Here is a 16,745-nt window from a genome sequence, read left to right as displayed (position 1 = left end):
ACGGGTGTAGTGTCCCAATGCATTGGGCCGTCCTCAACTGCTTTCCCAGGCCACAAGCAGGGAGCTGGATGGGAAGTGGAGCTGCTGGGATTAGAACCGGCACCCATATGGGATCCCGGGGCTTTCAAGGCGAGGACTTAAGCTGCTAGGCCACGCCGCCGGGCCCCAAATGTTATTTTTAAAAAGTAATTAGTTTTATGTGGGAGACAAAGAAAGAGAGCCCTCATCTTCAGATTCACTCTCCAGATGGCTGCATGGGCCCGGTGCCAGGCCAAGGTGGGGTAAGTCCAGGTCTCACAGGTGGGCGGCAGTCACCCCTGCCTCTCCTGGTCTGCATGGCAGGCACCTGGAGTCAGGAGCCAGAACCAGGTTTGAACCTGGCACTCTGACATGGGATGTGGGCTTCTCTACTATAAAGCCAGACGCTTGCCCCTAAGTGAGGTCTTTTGGTTTGTTTAATTGTTTTTAAGTATAAACTCACAAGGATGAGGAAAAAAAGAAAGATAGGGAGGCTGGAAAAGCAGAGTAGTAAATGTAGGAACAGAAGCAGCTAGCTGTGAGAAAGCTAAGAACTCACCTCTTCCTACCATAGAACTTCCAGAACAACTGGCAACCTCTGTGCTTAGGAAGTAAGGTTGCAGCTTGGGAAAACTGGTGGAAATATTTTTTTAAAAATTGTTTTCTTGTTAGAATTATTAATTTGAAATAGAGAAGACAGAGAAATCTTCCACCTATTGGTTTACTCCTCAAATGCCACAAACATCCCTGGCAGCGCTAGGCCAAAGCCAAGATCCAGAAACTCCATCTGGGTCTCCCACATGGGTGACGAACCCAGCTAGTTGACCTGTCACCTGCTGTCTGCCAGAGTGCATGTTAGCAGGAAGCTGGATTGAAAAGTGGAGCTGGGCACTCTAATATGGGATGCTGGTGTCCCAGCTGGCATGTTAAACACTGTGCCAAATGCCTGCCTTTGAAATCTGTTGAAGAACACGGAACACGCTCAGATCCCTCAAGAGACACAGACCTGCATCCCTCCCTGCCCAAGCGCATGGTGACTCTACACTGGCAGATGCTAGAGGCTTGCCCTGGAGAGGGAACTGGGGTCTCTGTGTGCCTCTAGAATCAGGCATGCTGGGGCAGGGAAAGGCAGGTTGGTGTGCTGAGCTCTGAGAGTCCCAGTGCCCTGTCTCACTGGGACCACAAAGCTGGCAACCAGTCTCTCTCACAGTTCTTCCTTGGGGGAAATGAGCAAGGGGTGATGAAGAGCATCAATTTAAACAGCCCACTCATCTAATCCTCCACGAGGCCTTAGGGCCACAGACTCTCACGTGCTGAGCACTTCACCCAGCTGCTCAGCCCCGCCTGTGTGAGTTCTAACCAGTTAAAAAATACTGACAAAGCAGACAGAAGGACGTGAGTCAGAGGTCTAGACTCTCTCCAGGAAAGGGCGTCTCCCAAAACTCCTGATAGTGCCTAGAGTTCATTAACCCTTCTCTTTACTTCTGTGCCTAAAAACATCCTTTATAATTTAAAACTTTCTCGAAGATATTGTAGCAATAAAAAAAACTATTAAGGAATGTTTAAAACAATATAAAGAACTGTTAGAAATTTTAAAACACAATAAAATAAAAATATATCAATGAAAGTTTTGGAAGTAAGAAATGCATGAAAATTATTTGTAACCATAAATCCTGTATCTAGTCTGGTTATCATGATCAGATGGGAAGATAGTTAAAAGGCCTTGGTAGACCAAGTAGCCTTTCCTAAGAAACTGGGTGTGCATCATCAAAGTCTGTCATAAGAGGAAGAAGAAAGTGTGAGGTGCAGGCTGCACTTTACCCGCTTCAGGAGTGTGGGCATCTCCAGAACATTAGTAAAGACTGCAGAATGGAACTTAGGGTTGCCGGCATTCTGGCCTGATGGTTAAGCCACCACCTGCCACGCCAGCATCCTGCTTGGGTGATGGCTCACTTCTCGGCTGCTCTGTTTCTGACTGATCCCCTTGGAAGATCTAGACTGGAGGTCAATCTGGCCAACTGCCTGTTTTTTAAATATAACTTATTTGGGAACAACTCGAATTTATATACTGTGGCTGCTTCCACACTAGAGGACAAAACTGAGTAGCTGTGGCTGAAACCACATAGCTTGTAAGACCTAAAGTATCTTCTGTGTTTTTTGAAAATTTGTCCTCGTTGCTTTCAAAGACACGGGGACAGAGACGGGGACATGTTTTCTATCTGTTACCAGAAATGCCCAGTGGGTTCTTTCCTCAGCTTAGTATAGAAATAAAAAGCCGGGAATCTATTGCAGACAGAAAATTTTATTTGTGAAGGGACCAGGTGAGCAGGAAAGGGAGAGGGGAGGGGAAAGCACCTCCGGAAAGGAAGCCGGGAGGTGGGGTGCCTCCTGAAAGAGGAGGGAGAGAGGGACACCAAAGGTTTGAGGAAGGGTCTTGGGATTTTAAGCATTCCCTGACCCCTCCTTGATGGGCGGGGAACCTACAGGTAAGATGTTCCCCATTGGTGGGGCAATGCTGGTGCCGCCCACCTGAAGGTGTGGCCAAGACCTCAGCAGGCCTGGAGGGTCTCATGTCCATTATTCCCAAATGTCCAAAACTGTCAGGGCTAAGCTGGACTAAAGCCACTAGCCTAGAACTCAGCCTGGGTCTGCCAGTTAACTTAGGTGGCAAGCACTCAATTACATGGACCATCATTTGCTGCCTCCCTGAATGCAAATTAGTAGGAAATGAATCAGAAAAGAGGTAAGACTCAAACCTAGCCACTTCTGTGTGGAATGCTGGCATTCCTGGCAGTATCTTAACTGCTGTGCCAAATACCTGCCTGGTCCTGGAATATTGTTTTTCTGACCCTTTAAAAAGTAGTTTACAGACTACTAGGCATCAGGCTTCGAACTTTGAAAGCTGGTGGTTGGATTAGTTATATGTAAACAGAAGATTTAAGCAAATGAAAAACAATGTAATTGTCTAAGCCAGGGAAAGTAAAGATAGGACAAGAAAGAAAAAGTAGTGATGACTTATTCCATGACTTAGCTGTGAATCTCTAACAGTGAACTAGTTCAAATTATTGTATATCCACATTGGAAAAAATGGGGAAAGGGAGATGAATGTGTAGCAGAAAAGGAAAGAGGAGAAAGCCTCATCCTCATCTTCCATAGTGAGGAGTTGGTGGATAAGGCCTGATATGGAATAAGAATCAAGATGATGGGCTGCGAGAGGTGAAAAATCAGTCCTCAGGGGAGGGGGATGGTGCTGTGGTTCTTCATACAGACCCTTTGCAGACTGAACACTGGTACTGTGGGCACCAACATTGGTGTGTATTAGGTAAAGCCAGCCCCTGTGATGCCAGCATCCCCTGTGGGCACTCATTCCAGTCTTGGCTGCTCCACTTCCCATGCAGCTCTCTGCTGTTGGCCTCAGTGTTTGGCATGCTGTCAGGGCTGCTCAGGGTGTGGGCCACAGGTTGGAGGATCTCCTTTTGTAACTCCAATACATAAGTAAATCCTCAGGGTAATATCCAATAGCTCTTCCCATCAGTTAAAGTTGTTGCTGTTCATACAGCCAGAATCTCTGACATAATTAATGAAAAGCCACCAATTTGGGCAGGTTCTATGTGGTTCTCAAACAGTCCTGCCAAAAGAGCTTTGATTGCTAAGATACATTGTTTGGCCTCACTTAATACAGTACTACATTGCTTGAATTAATTGCATTTTAAAACTTTATTCTAAATACTATCCCAACTTAAATCCACAATTACAGAAAATCATGGTTATTTTCAGTGATTATTTGTAGATGCAGGATAATTTAAAAATTTGTTTTCAGCATCTGTTGCTGGACCCAACATATAAGGGGGCAATAGATGGTTGAGTGAAACATGAGTGATCTCTGTTGTATAATTCACAACAGTTTCCAAAAACCAGGACACAGGGCTGGCCTTGTGATGTACTGAGTTAAGCCACTACCTGCCACACCAGCATCCCATGTGGGCCCCAGTTCAAGTCCTGGCTGCTCCACTTCTGATCCGGCTCCCTGCTGTGGTGCCTGGGAAAGCAGTAGATGATGGCTCAAGTGCTTAGACCCCTGCATTCAGGTTTAAGACCCTACTGAAATTCCTGGCTTCAGCCCAGCCCAGCCCCAGCCCCAGCCCCAGCCCAGCCCCAGCCCAGCCTCAGCCCAGCCCCAGCCCCAGCCCAGCCCCAGCCCAGCCCCAGCCCCAGCCCCAGCCCAGCCCAGCCCCAGCCCAGCCCCAGCCCCAGCCCAGCCCCAGCCCAGCCCCAGCACCAGCCCCAGCACCAGCCCAGCCCCAGCCCAGCCCCAGCCCCAGCCCAGCCCAGCCTCAGCCCAGCCCCAGCCCCAGCCCAGCCCAGCCTCAGCCCAGCCTCAGCCCAGCCCAGCCCCAGCCATTGCAGCCATTTGAGGAGTGAACCAGTGGATGAAAGACCTCTGTCTCTCTTACCCTGTCTCTTTCTCTTTGTAACCATGCCTTTCAAACAATAAATACAAGCTTTATAAAAACAAACAAAAAACCCCCTAGATGCCCTGAAAGAATGACCTTTGCAAAAACAAAAGATGGCTTCTTGATTGTGTACGGCTTTTCATTACCCAAGCTGTGCAATAGATCTGAGTGGTTTTGACCTTGAATTTACCCTACTTGTCTTAGGATCTTTCCGGTTAAAGACGTACCCCTGGAGACTGATGACAGCCTCGCTGATTGGCTTTACCAGCGGTTTATTGAGAAAGAAGACCTCTTGTCACATTTTTATGAAACAGGTATGTAAGTGTTCCCAGAACATTTCTAAACCTACTAGTAATTCCAAAGGGACTTTCAGCAAGATGACTATCTTTTGATCTTTACAATAAAGGAGTAAAAACATTTGCATATTTAAGAATTTGAGCTTTAAATTTTTGTAAAGATTGAATTGGGTTGAATTTATTCAGGCTTGCCCTTTGTAAGCCTGTGTGCAGGGAGCATCCATGTTGTATCACACAGGTGGGTCTAGTCAGGAGACAGCACAGGACCCATCTGTGAACAACTGCAGGTGCACATGTAAAATTATGGGGGGTGAATCACACTGGCATTATACTTGATTATTTAAATAGCATCATAGGGTAGTCATTATTTAACACATCCTGGGAAAACTAAAAAGCAGTGAGCAGGATGTTGGCCAAAAGCCAGACACTAGCAAACTACTTTCCCAGCCACATGCTGGACCTGTTTTCTAGCACCTGCCACAGGCAGAAAAGCTGAACCAAGAGAAGAGCTCCTGAGTGAGTGTTGCAAGGTTTATGATTAGCAAAGGTTGGCAGGCAGAGGGCGAGAAGGGGCTCATCATGTCTCTCCTTTCCCAACCCCCAAACCCTTGCCTTGTGATGTTTGGCCAAAATTGTACCAGCAATAATGGAAGCCTCTTTTTTTTTTGAAGATTTATTTTATTTTATTGGAAAGTCAGATATATAGAGAGGAGCAGAGACAGAGAGGAAGATATTCTGTGTACTGATTAACTCCCCAAGCGGCCACAGCAGCCAGAGCTGAGCTGATCCGAAGGCAAGAGGCAGGAGCCTCCTCCAGGTCTCCCACTGGGGTGCAGGGTCCCAAGGCTTTGGGCTGTCCTCCACTGTTTTCCCAGGTCACAAGCAGGGAGCTGGATGAGAAACAGGCCTCTTGGGACACAAACCGGCGCCCACATGGGATCCTAGCACATGTAAGAGGAGGACTTTAGCCGCTAGGCTACCACACTGGGTCCTGGAACCTCTTTTTAAGAAAACAATTTGGATTTTAGACTTTGAAACTTAGAAGTAAAAAAAAAAAGAAAAAAAACCTTAGAAGTGCACACAGTAAATGGCTTGTGAGAAGCCAATCCCTTCATGAATCAGCTTACCCTGGAGGATTATCTCAAGGACAAAGACTGAGTGTGGTGGGACAGAGCTTAGGTACTGTTACTCTGAGGTGATGAGCTAGATTTCCTTTCCCCACACAAAAAAGCCCAGAACTCTATGTACTTTGTATTTCTCCTTTCTAAGAAGATATTTCATAACCTATACAGTTTTTTTGAAAATGTCAGTGGTAAAAGAAAACTTTTTGTGCCCTGCACTCCCCCACCAAAAAAATCCCAACTTCATTTACAAATAGAGGAGTCAGTATAAATTGCACTGTTTCAGAAATTGTGTATGTCAGTTTCATGTGGCCAAGATGGTAGAAACCTTTAGGGGTCTACTGTGAAATAAGAGAGAAAGCACCTGCTCTGGTGCAGGCTCCGCTGCAGTGGAAGACAGATGGTGATGCAGACCATCCCACTGTGGGAAGGAACCTTGGACATGAGACAGAGTGACTAAGGCTGGGCAGTGAGTGTTTTCCTGGTGTGCAAGGGTGCAGCTGTACCAACTGTTTGCCGAGCTGCAGGAGCATAAAGGCAGAGGCACCAAGGCAGGAATGAACAAGCAGTTTGGAAATTGAAGTTCAAATAAGATCTGTCCTGAACAGTGGTAAAAGTCGGCGCAGACTTGCTGTCTGAAAATCACCACCCAGTGACACTCTTGCTGCTCAGGGAGACCCACCACTAGGGCAGAGCGAATCAGTGTCTCTCTCTCTTGTCTTCCAGGAGCTTTCCCACCTCCCAAGGGCCAGAAGGAGGCTGTTTCCAGGGAGATGACCCTCAGCAACATGTGGATATTTCTCATACAATCTTTTGCATTTTTGTCAGGCTATATGTGGTACAACATTATTCAGTATTTTTACCATTGCCTGTTTTAGGAATTGACTTGGACTTGTCAAGGTCACCATAGGAGTTCGGACTTTCATAAGTGTGTGTTATTTTACACGTGGAAATCAGGATTTATACACACACACACAGATATATATATATATATAAAGCAAAGGAAATTCATTGGATGGATTAATATTTATCCCCCTTTGGGATATTTTAAGACTCTGCTAAATAAGGATCAGTAATATAATGACCTGCTAATATATTTTAAGAACTTTTCATGTTTTAAAAAGATACACTGTATCACATATTTAAGCAAACATCACATTTGAAGAAGAGGAAATCATAAAACTATCCCAGCAGACTTTCTGAGAGAAATTCTGTTGCCACCAGACATACCTGATTACTTAGTTCAAGTTCACAAGGTTGTATTCATCCCCTGTAGCTGGGAGTCTGTGTTACGGCAGTGTCCGGGCATCCTCATTGGTGCCTACTTGTGGTCTGTGGCTGGTAACCTGAGGGGAGCTGGTGACCACCCTCCAAAGGACAACTGCATCCTCAGCCACTGATGAGATACAGTGGCAACAGGGTTCTCTGCTGGAGAGGCTGTGGCCACTGAATACCTCCTGGTACTAGACCCTGTCCTTAGCCCATACCTTGTTTACATGTGCTGGTGCTTCCCCTTGGCGGGAGGACACGCCCACTTCTCCTTTTGTGTAGAAGGCATATCACAGATGGATCATTGTCTTTTACAAAATGCACTTTTCTCAGATGTCCATACAGCAGAAGGGTAGAGATGAGTGTGCCGTGAGGAGGGTGTGGGCCCGCAGTGCTCTCCAGCACCTCGCCTCAGGTGCCCCCGACCTGAAGCCTGGTGGGTAGCTCAGAGGCTTGCTTCCTCTTTCCTCTGTGAAATGTGAGTGCCAAATACATCTTGGCACAGTGAAAACAAGCTGATGTATGGCATTCCAATGGTCAGTTTAAGAGGAAGCAGGCTCAGTTCTTGATAAAATGAGAGCTGGAACCAGACATTGGCTTAGAATGGTGACAGGTTGGCCCACAGCTCCCTGAAAACTGGGGCAGTGTGTCCCCATCATCTGTCAAGGAGCTGCCCCTTATGGAGGAGGGGGTGCCTTGGGGAGGCTTCCTAGTCTCTGCCACTTGCTTTTGAGGAGGGGAAAGTGGCAAGCCTCACTCTAGGAAAACTTGTCTGTGATCTGTTTCCGTGTTCCTGTGATCACCTCCCAGGAGGACCACACTCTGCTCTAGAAGTGCTGGCGCTGCCCCAGGGTTGAGGTGATGCCTTCTGGCTGGGGACCGGAGGCCTAAGGAGAGCCCAGTGAATCAGCAGTAGTTGTCCGTGACTCGAGCATCCTCGCTTCCCCTGTTGGCACTAACCACACAGATAGCAATTCTGAGAAATAGGCTCTACATCAAAACTAAAAGCTGGTGTTTTCTATTTTTTGAATATACCAAAAAAAAAAAGTGCAGAATGGAAAAGAAGTGAATTTTCCTCCAGTTACGTAGGGAAGGTAAAGCAACACCAAATAAAAGTCCATAGCAGCTTCCTCTTTGGAGGCACTCAGTGCTGTGTGAAGAAGAATGATGTGCTAACTGAAATCCCTCCCTGAGTACTGTGTTACTGCTGTGCTACTGCTGTGCTACTGCTGGCGCCGTGCGGGGGCAGTGCTGTGCACGGTTATAACAGTGGCTATAAATGCAACATTCTCCGCATGTAAGCATTTCATTGTGTATTTTCTGGTGACAAGGAGTAAGTGAAACTCAGCTCAGTTTAGAGGTACACATGAGGATAGGAAACCAGGCAGAAGCTTAACGATGCTTCTGCAAATACTGAATTACACAGTGAATTAAAATTGCTCATTTGAGAGATTAGTCAGCCATCCAGGGAAGAAATGACACACTGTCCAGGGTAACATGCACAGTCCTAGGACGTGGGAAAATAGGCCTCATTGCCGAAGCAAGTGCCAGTTTTATTCAAAAAACACCTGTATTTTGAACGTTGTGGCACTTGGCCACGGTAGCCATCACTGCGTTCCAAAGCTGTTAAATGAGCCCCCCCCGCAGGATACTGTCTTCTGCAAGCACTGTGTCATTTCCACAGGCTTTACAGTGACAAACACCAAAAGATGGGTGAGTTAATGTTTGACAACACATCTGTGAGTTTTAATGGATGTCTATTTGATCTGCCCCGCCCCTCTTTCTCTCTCTTTGCAAAAATCTGTCGGAGATCTGATAGTGCTTTCCTAATAGTGCCTGGGGCTCACCTGCCTGGAATGTGAAGCGAAAACCAACGTTCTGAGAGAGCAGGCTGGGAAGCAGCCAGGAGCCACTGTCCTGAACTCAGTGATCACTCCAATTTGTGCTTGCTTTGGGAAATGAGATGGCAGGAGGTCTAGGCGATTCACATTGGTCAAGGAGAAGGAAAAGAAAACCGTGCCGGTTTCATATTGACATCCTGTAGACTTTGAGCACCTCTTAGTCTCGACCATGCTGCCTAGGTGCTCACGGCAGACAGGCTGGCAGTCACGGTGATGGGGCACGTGCTTGGTCACAGGCAGCTCTAAGCAGCTTCAGAAGCAAATGGGCTAGTATTTCACTCTTCAGAAGCAGTTGTTGGTGGAATATTTATGTGTTGTAAAGCAACCTACAAGGAATAAAACACCGAGTGAAATTGGAATGGAAATCACATTTTGGATGAGGAAACAAATTAGGAGAGAATCTAAACAATAGGTTTTTCTTGCAAAAGATGGTTGTAAGTTTATATCTGTTATATCCTTAATTTTCCATGATAAAAAGGAACTAGGGATTTCTGGCCAGTTTGTTAATTAATGGGTTGTTAATTCAGTAATGAGTCATGGTGAGCCAAAGCTCTTCATTTTATTAGGAGTTTGAGTTTTTATTTTCATCAAACTTTCTTTGCTGATCAAAAAAAAAAAGTTGAGTTGTTTATTAATTTTGTCTGCCTGTGGATCTGTGGCTGTTAAATGTTAAAGAGCAGTGAAATGACGTGGAAGTGGGCCAGCTGGCCATCAGGAGGAGGAACCAGGTACCGAAATGGGCTGTGGACTAGCAGAGGTCCAGGGCGAGTCCAGAGTTGTGGATTTATAACTGTTGCCAAGCCCTTTCCTGAGAACGGACTTCTAAGTGGCCACCGGAAACCTCAGCATGGCTTGGGGCGCTGGCGATCACCCGGCGGACCTTGGCAAGGAGACAGCCTTCTCACCCTCTCTGCTCCTGATCCTCACTTCTCATGGATTCGTCTGAGTGGTGTGCTCTGACAATCACTTCCCGCCAGACTCCAGAACTTGTTGGACCTCCTTATAAAAACAGAAAGTAGTGGTTAATCATGGGTGGTCCTCCTGGATTCTTTTGATATTTGAAAGATAACGTTTTGTTTGCACTACTGAATAGGAAGCATTTGTCATTTTCTGTTTTTGTTGTTTTTGAAGTCATTACAGCAGACTTTTCTGCAGGGTTCCCCTCACCAGTGTGCTCAGCTCTGATCCACAAAGGATATATAAAAATGGTTTGTTCTTGCGCATTTGTTTTTGTTTTTTGTCCTCAGTGCTGTGGACCTTGCATCTGGCAGCAGGCAGTGGGAAAATTGGCTCATTTCAGGTAGGATAGAGACATTTACGTTTGGGACCAACATCACCTAAGTTGGAAGTTTCTAGATCACAGAGGGGCTGGTGTCCTCTGGAGCAGTCACTGGTGTGTGCTTGACCATATTCCTTTTGTACCAATCCCCAGTGATTAGGAACTAGACCCTGGGCCTAAGCTGAGATGCTGGGCCATCGGAGGAGGGTGACTGAATCCTTGTGAGAGACAGAATGGCGGCTTCTCTGCACAGTGTCTGTCTGAGGACCTGACATGTAATATTTTTTTAAAGCAGTTCAGAGAGCAAAAGTCTTTTTTTTTTTTTAGTGTACTCTGGTTGCAAAGTATGCCCACATTTGGAATGGCTTTATTTTTATTTGTGTGGAACTAATGAACACGTGACTGTGATGCACACATCCTTGAATGGAAGAAGTCTATGCAGTTTCCAGCAGCTTCGTTCGCGCTGAGTAAGGAGACAGGTCTACCTTCAGCTGCCATTATTTCTGTCAAGTGCTCTCATTTCCTTTACCGTTTTCACAGAGTCGTATTTATTTTTGCACAGGCAGGTTTTTGCTTGCCGTAATGTTCACTTCTTCAGTGTTGACTTTGCTTTCTCTATGTATCTGCATGTCATAATGTGTGCTAAGAATGAATGTAAAAGGTGTGGCAACTGTAATTGATTTTTGTAAAAGGCTGGTCACGTGCGGATCTGGTTTATGAATGCATCTGGGGATGACCTTAGTAACCAGATCACCTTTGCAGATGTTTAGTTGTGAACACCAAAAGAAGCGTTTTCTCAATAAAAAAATAATAGCTGGTTCTATTTTTTTTTTTAGACCTAGAGAAAATAAAGTTGATTTTTTTCAACTGCAGTTCCTTCACTTCTTAGTGGCGGTGGTGTGTGCTTGGACAGCTGAGATGTTTGGGTCTGAGCCTGTAAGTTTGAGCTCAGCCCTGGGGGCAGCCATGTGACAAGAGTAAACTGAAGGGTCCCTTGGGAACAGTTTTGGTTTTAAACTCTGCCCCCCTCCTCCATTTTCCTGGGGGTGGGGAAGGGAAGCTATGGACACAAGTGTCCATAAGTTTGTTGTATATTTTGCTGATAGCAAGAATGTATAACAATTAAATAACAGCAAAATATAACTACTTAGTTATAAGTTCCATAAAGCAAATTGATTCTCAGCTCTTTGCTGACCCCTAATAACCAACCTGTGGTTATGTCTCAACTGTGATTTGAAAAATGACTTTATTTCCTGATCTACTCACTTCCATTGTCATTTAAACTCATGTCTGATCCTGTCTCTCAGCTGTTTCTTTTTATTATTATTATTATTATTAAGAATTTATTTATTTTTATTGGAAAGTCAGATATACAGAGAGGAGGAGAGACAGAGAGGAAGATCTTCCATCCATTGATTCACTCCCCAAGCGGCTGCAACGGCCAAAGCTGAGCTAATCTGAAGGCAGGAGCTAGGAGCTTCTTCCAGGTCTCCCACGCGAGTGCAGGGTCCCAAGGCTTTGGACTGTCTTCGACTGCTTTCCCATACCACAAGTGGGGAGCTGGGTGGGAAGCGAGGCAGCCAGATTAGAACCGGTGCCCATTTGGGATCCTGGCGCTTTCAAGACGAGAACTTTAGCTGTTAGGCTACTGCACCGGGCCCTGTTTCTTACATCACATAAATTATACTCGTTAAAGCTACCTTTAGTTTCAGCACTCATTGTTAGATTATGTAATCTGGGCCCAGCGGTGTGGCCTAGCCAATAAAGCCCTCGCCTTGAATGCACTGGGATCCTATATGGGTGCCGGTTCTGATCCCAGCAGCTCCACTTCCCATCCAGCTCCCTGCTTGTGGCCTGGGAAAGCAGTCGAGGATGGCCCAAAGCCTTGGGACCCTGCACCCACGTGGGAGACCCAGAAGAAGTGCCTGGTTCCCGGCTTCGGATCGATGCAGCACCGGCCGTTGTGCTCACTTGGGGAGTGAATCATCGGACGGAAGATCTTCCTCTCTGTCTCTCCTCCTCTCTGTATATCTGACTTTGTAATAAAATAAATATAAATCTTTATAAAAAATAGATTATGTAATCTAATTTTAATAATTGCTTTAGCAACTACTGGCAAAATTCTAAAATTTAACAATTGGCTAATCCTCTTTGAGTTGGTGGAAGAAAGCCATTGTATTTAGTTTTGTCTTAATATGAAAGTGCTTGTATATTAAAAGTTTCTTCCTGCAGAAAATACGTATTTTTTAAAGCAGGAAAAAAAAAGTCATCTTTTGGTTCTATGAGAAAATCAGCAGTATGAGCAGACGAAGCCATAACATGCTAATAAAGTAGAAATCAATAAATTTGTGCCTCTCAGGATTCGGATAACTGCGCTCTTCACTCCTAGAGGTTTGGGGGACCTGAAGCCCCAGCTGTGTAGGTCACGGAGAACCAGGATGTGGCAAGAGGGCTGGCTGAGCCCTGGCCATGGGGCAGATTCATTCCCTAGTGGAGCAAGACCTCACCTCTACAAGCTTGCCCCAGAAAGGTTTCGCTGCCTCTCCTCACACGTTGGCCACCCTGACTGCTGACTCTTCCTCTCTGCTTCCCCAAGGCAGGAAACAGAGACCAGCCTTGCACTATCTTAGTGATTCTACTGAGAAAACAAGGTTGTGAGCCTTGCCCAGTGTCACTGCCATCCCTTTGTTTCATTTCTGATGCCAAAACCCTTTACCAGACGATGGGAGTAGCAGGGCTGAGAGAACGATCAACTGAAGGACTGTTGGAGGCAAAGAAAACCAGATCTGAGTAGAGAATCTGGAAGAGGTCCCAGGAGTGTCCCCAAGACAGGGAAGGCCAAAGCTGCCGAACAGGTATGCACAGCTCCCCCCGCCCCCTGCATCCCCTACCCTGCAGGCTGTCCACGGGTGGCCTTACAGAAGTCATCTGTCATGTGAGCTCTGGACCAAGGCTGCAACTTCCATTTCAGATGACTGCCCACTTTACAGAAGAAAGGACACTTCTCAGCCGTTGGGCTTCTCCCTTCGGGGTACCCCACAAAGAGATGGCTCAAATCATTGGTGATACAAACACTTCTTGTAATCAAGGCATCTGGAGGCCACAGTAGATCCCTTTGTCTTTCCCTGACTTACTCATATTCTAATCGGGACAAAGGAAGGCTTTGGAGTAGGCTGTTTGGGCTCGTTTCAGTGCATCCAATCCTGATGTAGTTCGTTGGGGAGAGCAACAGTGTTTCTCATAACCCAAGCCCAGGGCTGCTGTGGTGTGCCCTTCACTATTGCATTCATTTAGTTAAAGCAGGTCCTAGGTCCAGTCTAGGTTCAGTATGGGCTGGTTCACAGAAGGCTGGGAGGGCCAGCTTTTTTTTTTTTTTTTCTTTAAGATTATTTTTATTGGAAAGGCACATTTACAGAGAAGGGGAGACAGAGAGATCTTCCATCTGCTGACTCACTCCCCAAATGGCTGCTACAGCCAGAGCTGACAGCCCATGCAAAGGCAGGAGCTTCTTCCAGGTCTCCCACATGGGTGCAAAGGCCCCAGGACTTGAGTTATCCTCCACTGCTTTTCTTTTCTTTTTTTTTTTTTTTTTTTTTAAGATTTATTTTATTTTTATTACAAAGTCAGATATACTGAGAGGAGGAGAGATAGAGAGGAAGTGAAGCTGCCGGGATTAGAACCAGCGGCCATATGGGATCAAGGCGAGGACCTTAGCCACTAGGCCACGCTGCCAAGCCCCTCCACTGCTTTTCTAGACCAGAAGTGGAGAGCTGGATGGGAGGTGGAACAGCCAGGACACAAACCGGCACCCGTTCACTGGGAATGTGTGGTGTTTTTGGTTTTTTTTTGAGTTTCCAGATTATTTTAACAGGATTAGATCTGTTGTATTGCCTTTCTTTCATATAAATCATGATCAAGTGGACCTCTAGCTGAAAGAGGTTTCCTTGGGCTTAATTCTTAGATGATTTTGATAACTGTTGCATGAGTTGTTGTGCCTTAGAATTTAAGAACTAACAGGAACTTTTTTAGGGGCTGGTAGGCTTCAATTCCGGTCTATTACTGGTAGCATCAAATGGCTATTTAGTAGATCTGTATTGACTAGAACTAACTCTCTTGGTTTGCATTCAAATATTTTCCCCAAAACAACAGATTGCCTCTGTTGAGATTTCTGTGTTGGAGAAGCAAAAGATAAATGCAAAGGATTAAGTACGACTTAAAGGGGCTTTATTCTTTTCCTGAATTTTAAAATAAATGTAATGGAGCTTCTTCCGGGTCTCCCACGCGGGTGCAGGGCCCCAAAGCTTTGGGCCGTCCTCGACTGTTTTCCCAGGCCACAAGTTGGGAAGTGGAGCAGCTGGGACATGAACCAGCATCTAAGGAATCTGGTGCATGCAAGGCGAGGACTTCAGCCATTAGGCTACTGTGCCAGACCCTAAAAGATTTTGTTTTTAAACAAATGTTGTCTTCAGCTGTTGTAAGGGAACACTTTTTACTCCTTAAAAAAATACCTGAAATCCATGATTTGTGTCTTTTTGGATATCTCAGTAAGATACACATTTGTTTTGCTTTTACCCCGTGTGATAGAGGATGGAGAATGCCTTTCCTGCAGAGAGGAGTGAACATGTCACTCTGATTCCTTTTATTTCTGAATTTCAGGTATGAAGCTAACAATGGATAATGAAATCAGGTTCAGTGGCCTGTACCAGCACTATGCACCTGCATCATAGCACCATCAAGTTCAAAGTCTTGTGCAAGTAGGAACTCACAGAGGGCAGTTGGAGCCATGACTTGGCCTCTGAGCTTCAGTCCCATCCCCGCCCTTACCGTCTCAACCTCACTGCCTTTGTGTGTTACATGGGCAACTCCCAAGAAGTTCAATGAGATGATGTGCTCTAGGTGCATAGGACATTGGAACAGTTGCTGTCTGGCACACAGGAGGCTTTGTGCCACCCCAATTGAGCTTAATAGAGGGTATGGATTAGTCCCCTCCTTAGCTGCCTAAACTCTGAATGGCCAGTTGGGCATAAAAATTGTATCATGACCCTATAGGTTATTAATGCTCACCAGCCGTTTTCTGGAACCTCAGGTCCTTTGAGTTTCTAAGGTAGGTGAATGCCAGAAGCATAGACAGCCAGCTCAGAGCCCCACATGCTCAACCCCTGTCCCGTGTAGCGCAGTCCCTCCAGCAGCAGCCCAGAACGGCTCTGAGGTCAGAGAGCCAATTAGGAAGGTGAAGTGAGGGCACACGGAAACAGCAGGATCTGCCAAGACAGAAACATGACATAGCCTGCATAGGGACCTATTTTTGCTTATGAGACGTGACATCACTTGTGGTGAAGCTGTTGAACTGATTATAAAAAGGGAGGGAAATACAGTTTCCCATATTTGGAAGCTCCTCCACACCCCAGGGTTCCCTGTGCATAATTGATGCAACCCTAAATATAAAACTGCATTTGAGGCCTCCTACAGCTTCAGGAAGGTGATAAGTGATTTTGAACAGGCTTCCTCGCCAGTTACCAGAGTTTGTAACTTGAGAACTGACATTTTCCTCTTCCGGGGAAGCACCATGGGGTCAAATCTCAGGAATGTGGATACCAAAAGGACACGGGCAGAGAAGAATCCAGCAGTACCTGTAGTTACTGGGGTACTGGGTCAGCAAGGGTGTGGTCCCAACCCAGTTCTGCTGGGAGCCGAGCATCTAATTAACAGATGATGCCTCACCCTCACCTGCCCTGAGAGTCATGGCCCAAAAGCTGCCCAGCCCTCTGGAGACAGAGTTTTGCTGTAAACAGCCATAGCTGGGCATTCCAGAAGAAAGGGTACAGAGCCAAGACAAGATAATGGAACAGCTTTCTCAGAATGGATTTTTTTGTTTGCTTGTTTTGAAAGATGTATTTATTTGAAATATGGTTCACTCCCCAAATGGTCATAATGGTCAGTGCTGGGCAGACATAAGCCAAGAGCCAAAAACTGCATCGCATCATCTCCTGAGAGTGCAGCAACTCAAACACTTGGGCCATCTGCTGCTGTTCCTGTGTAGGAAGGAGCTACATGGGAAGGGGAACATCCGGGATGCATATGGAATGCCAGCATCGCATTGCAGGTGGCAGCTTAAGCTGCTGTACCACAATGCTGAACCCTACAATAGATCTGGAAAACTTAGAACCCACCACCAGGGGGAAGCTTGGCAATGAGCAACCACTCCTGGACACACAGATGCCTGCTTAGTATCGCCAGAGTCAGAGAAGTCCTTGACTGACTTGGGAAAAATCTGCCTGTGTTTGTCAAGCAGTGCGAGGAATAAACAGAGTTGATGCCATTGGAACCAGCAAAGCTGTCTGTCCATGGAGGCAGACACAAGCGGCTGAATCGCCACAGCCAGCAGCCTGACCTGTCTCCCGTGAAAT

At 46.2% G+C, this 16,745-nt stretch overlaps 1 protein-coding gene across 2 annotated transcripts in view; it reads left to right on the top strand.

Moving 5' to 3' along the window:
• LPGAT1 (lysophosphatidylglycerol acyltransferase 1) overlaps positions 1–8,334 on the top strand; it is a 72,600-nt gene extending 64,266 nt beyond the window's left edge. For both annotated transcript variants that reach the window (XM_058669158.1, XM_058669159.1), the window contains 2 exons: positions 4,677–4,786; positions 6,616–8,334. In XM_058669158.1, the coding sequence (XP_058525141.1) occupies positions 4,677–4,786; positions 6,616–6,767 (262 nt within the window). In that variant the 3' untranslated portion in view covers positions 6,768–8,334. The remainder of the gene's footprint in view (positions 1–4,676; positions 4,787–6,615) is intronic.
• The last annotated feature ends 8,411 nt before the right edge of the window (positions 8,335–16,745 follow it).

Source organism: Ochotona princeps, chromosome 10 (assembly GCF_030435755.1).
Source record: "Ochotona princeps isolate mOchPri1 chromosome 10, mOchPri1.hap1, whole genome shotgun sequence".
NCBI classification, from domain to species: domain Eukaryota; kingdom Metazoa; phylum Chordata; class Mammalia; order Lagomorpha; family Ochotonidae; genus Ochotona; species Ochotona princeps.
This window is presented reverse-complemented; position numbering and strand designations above follow the sequence as displayed.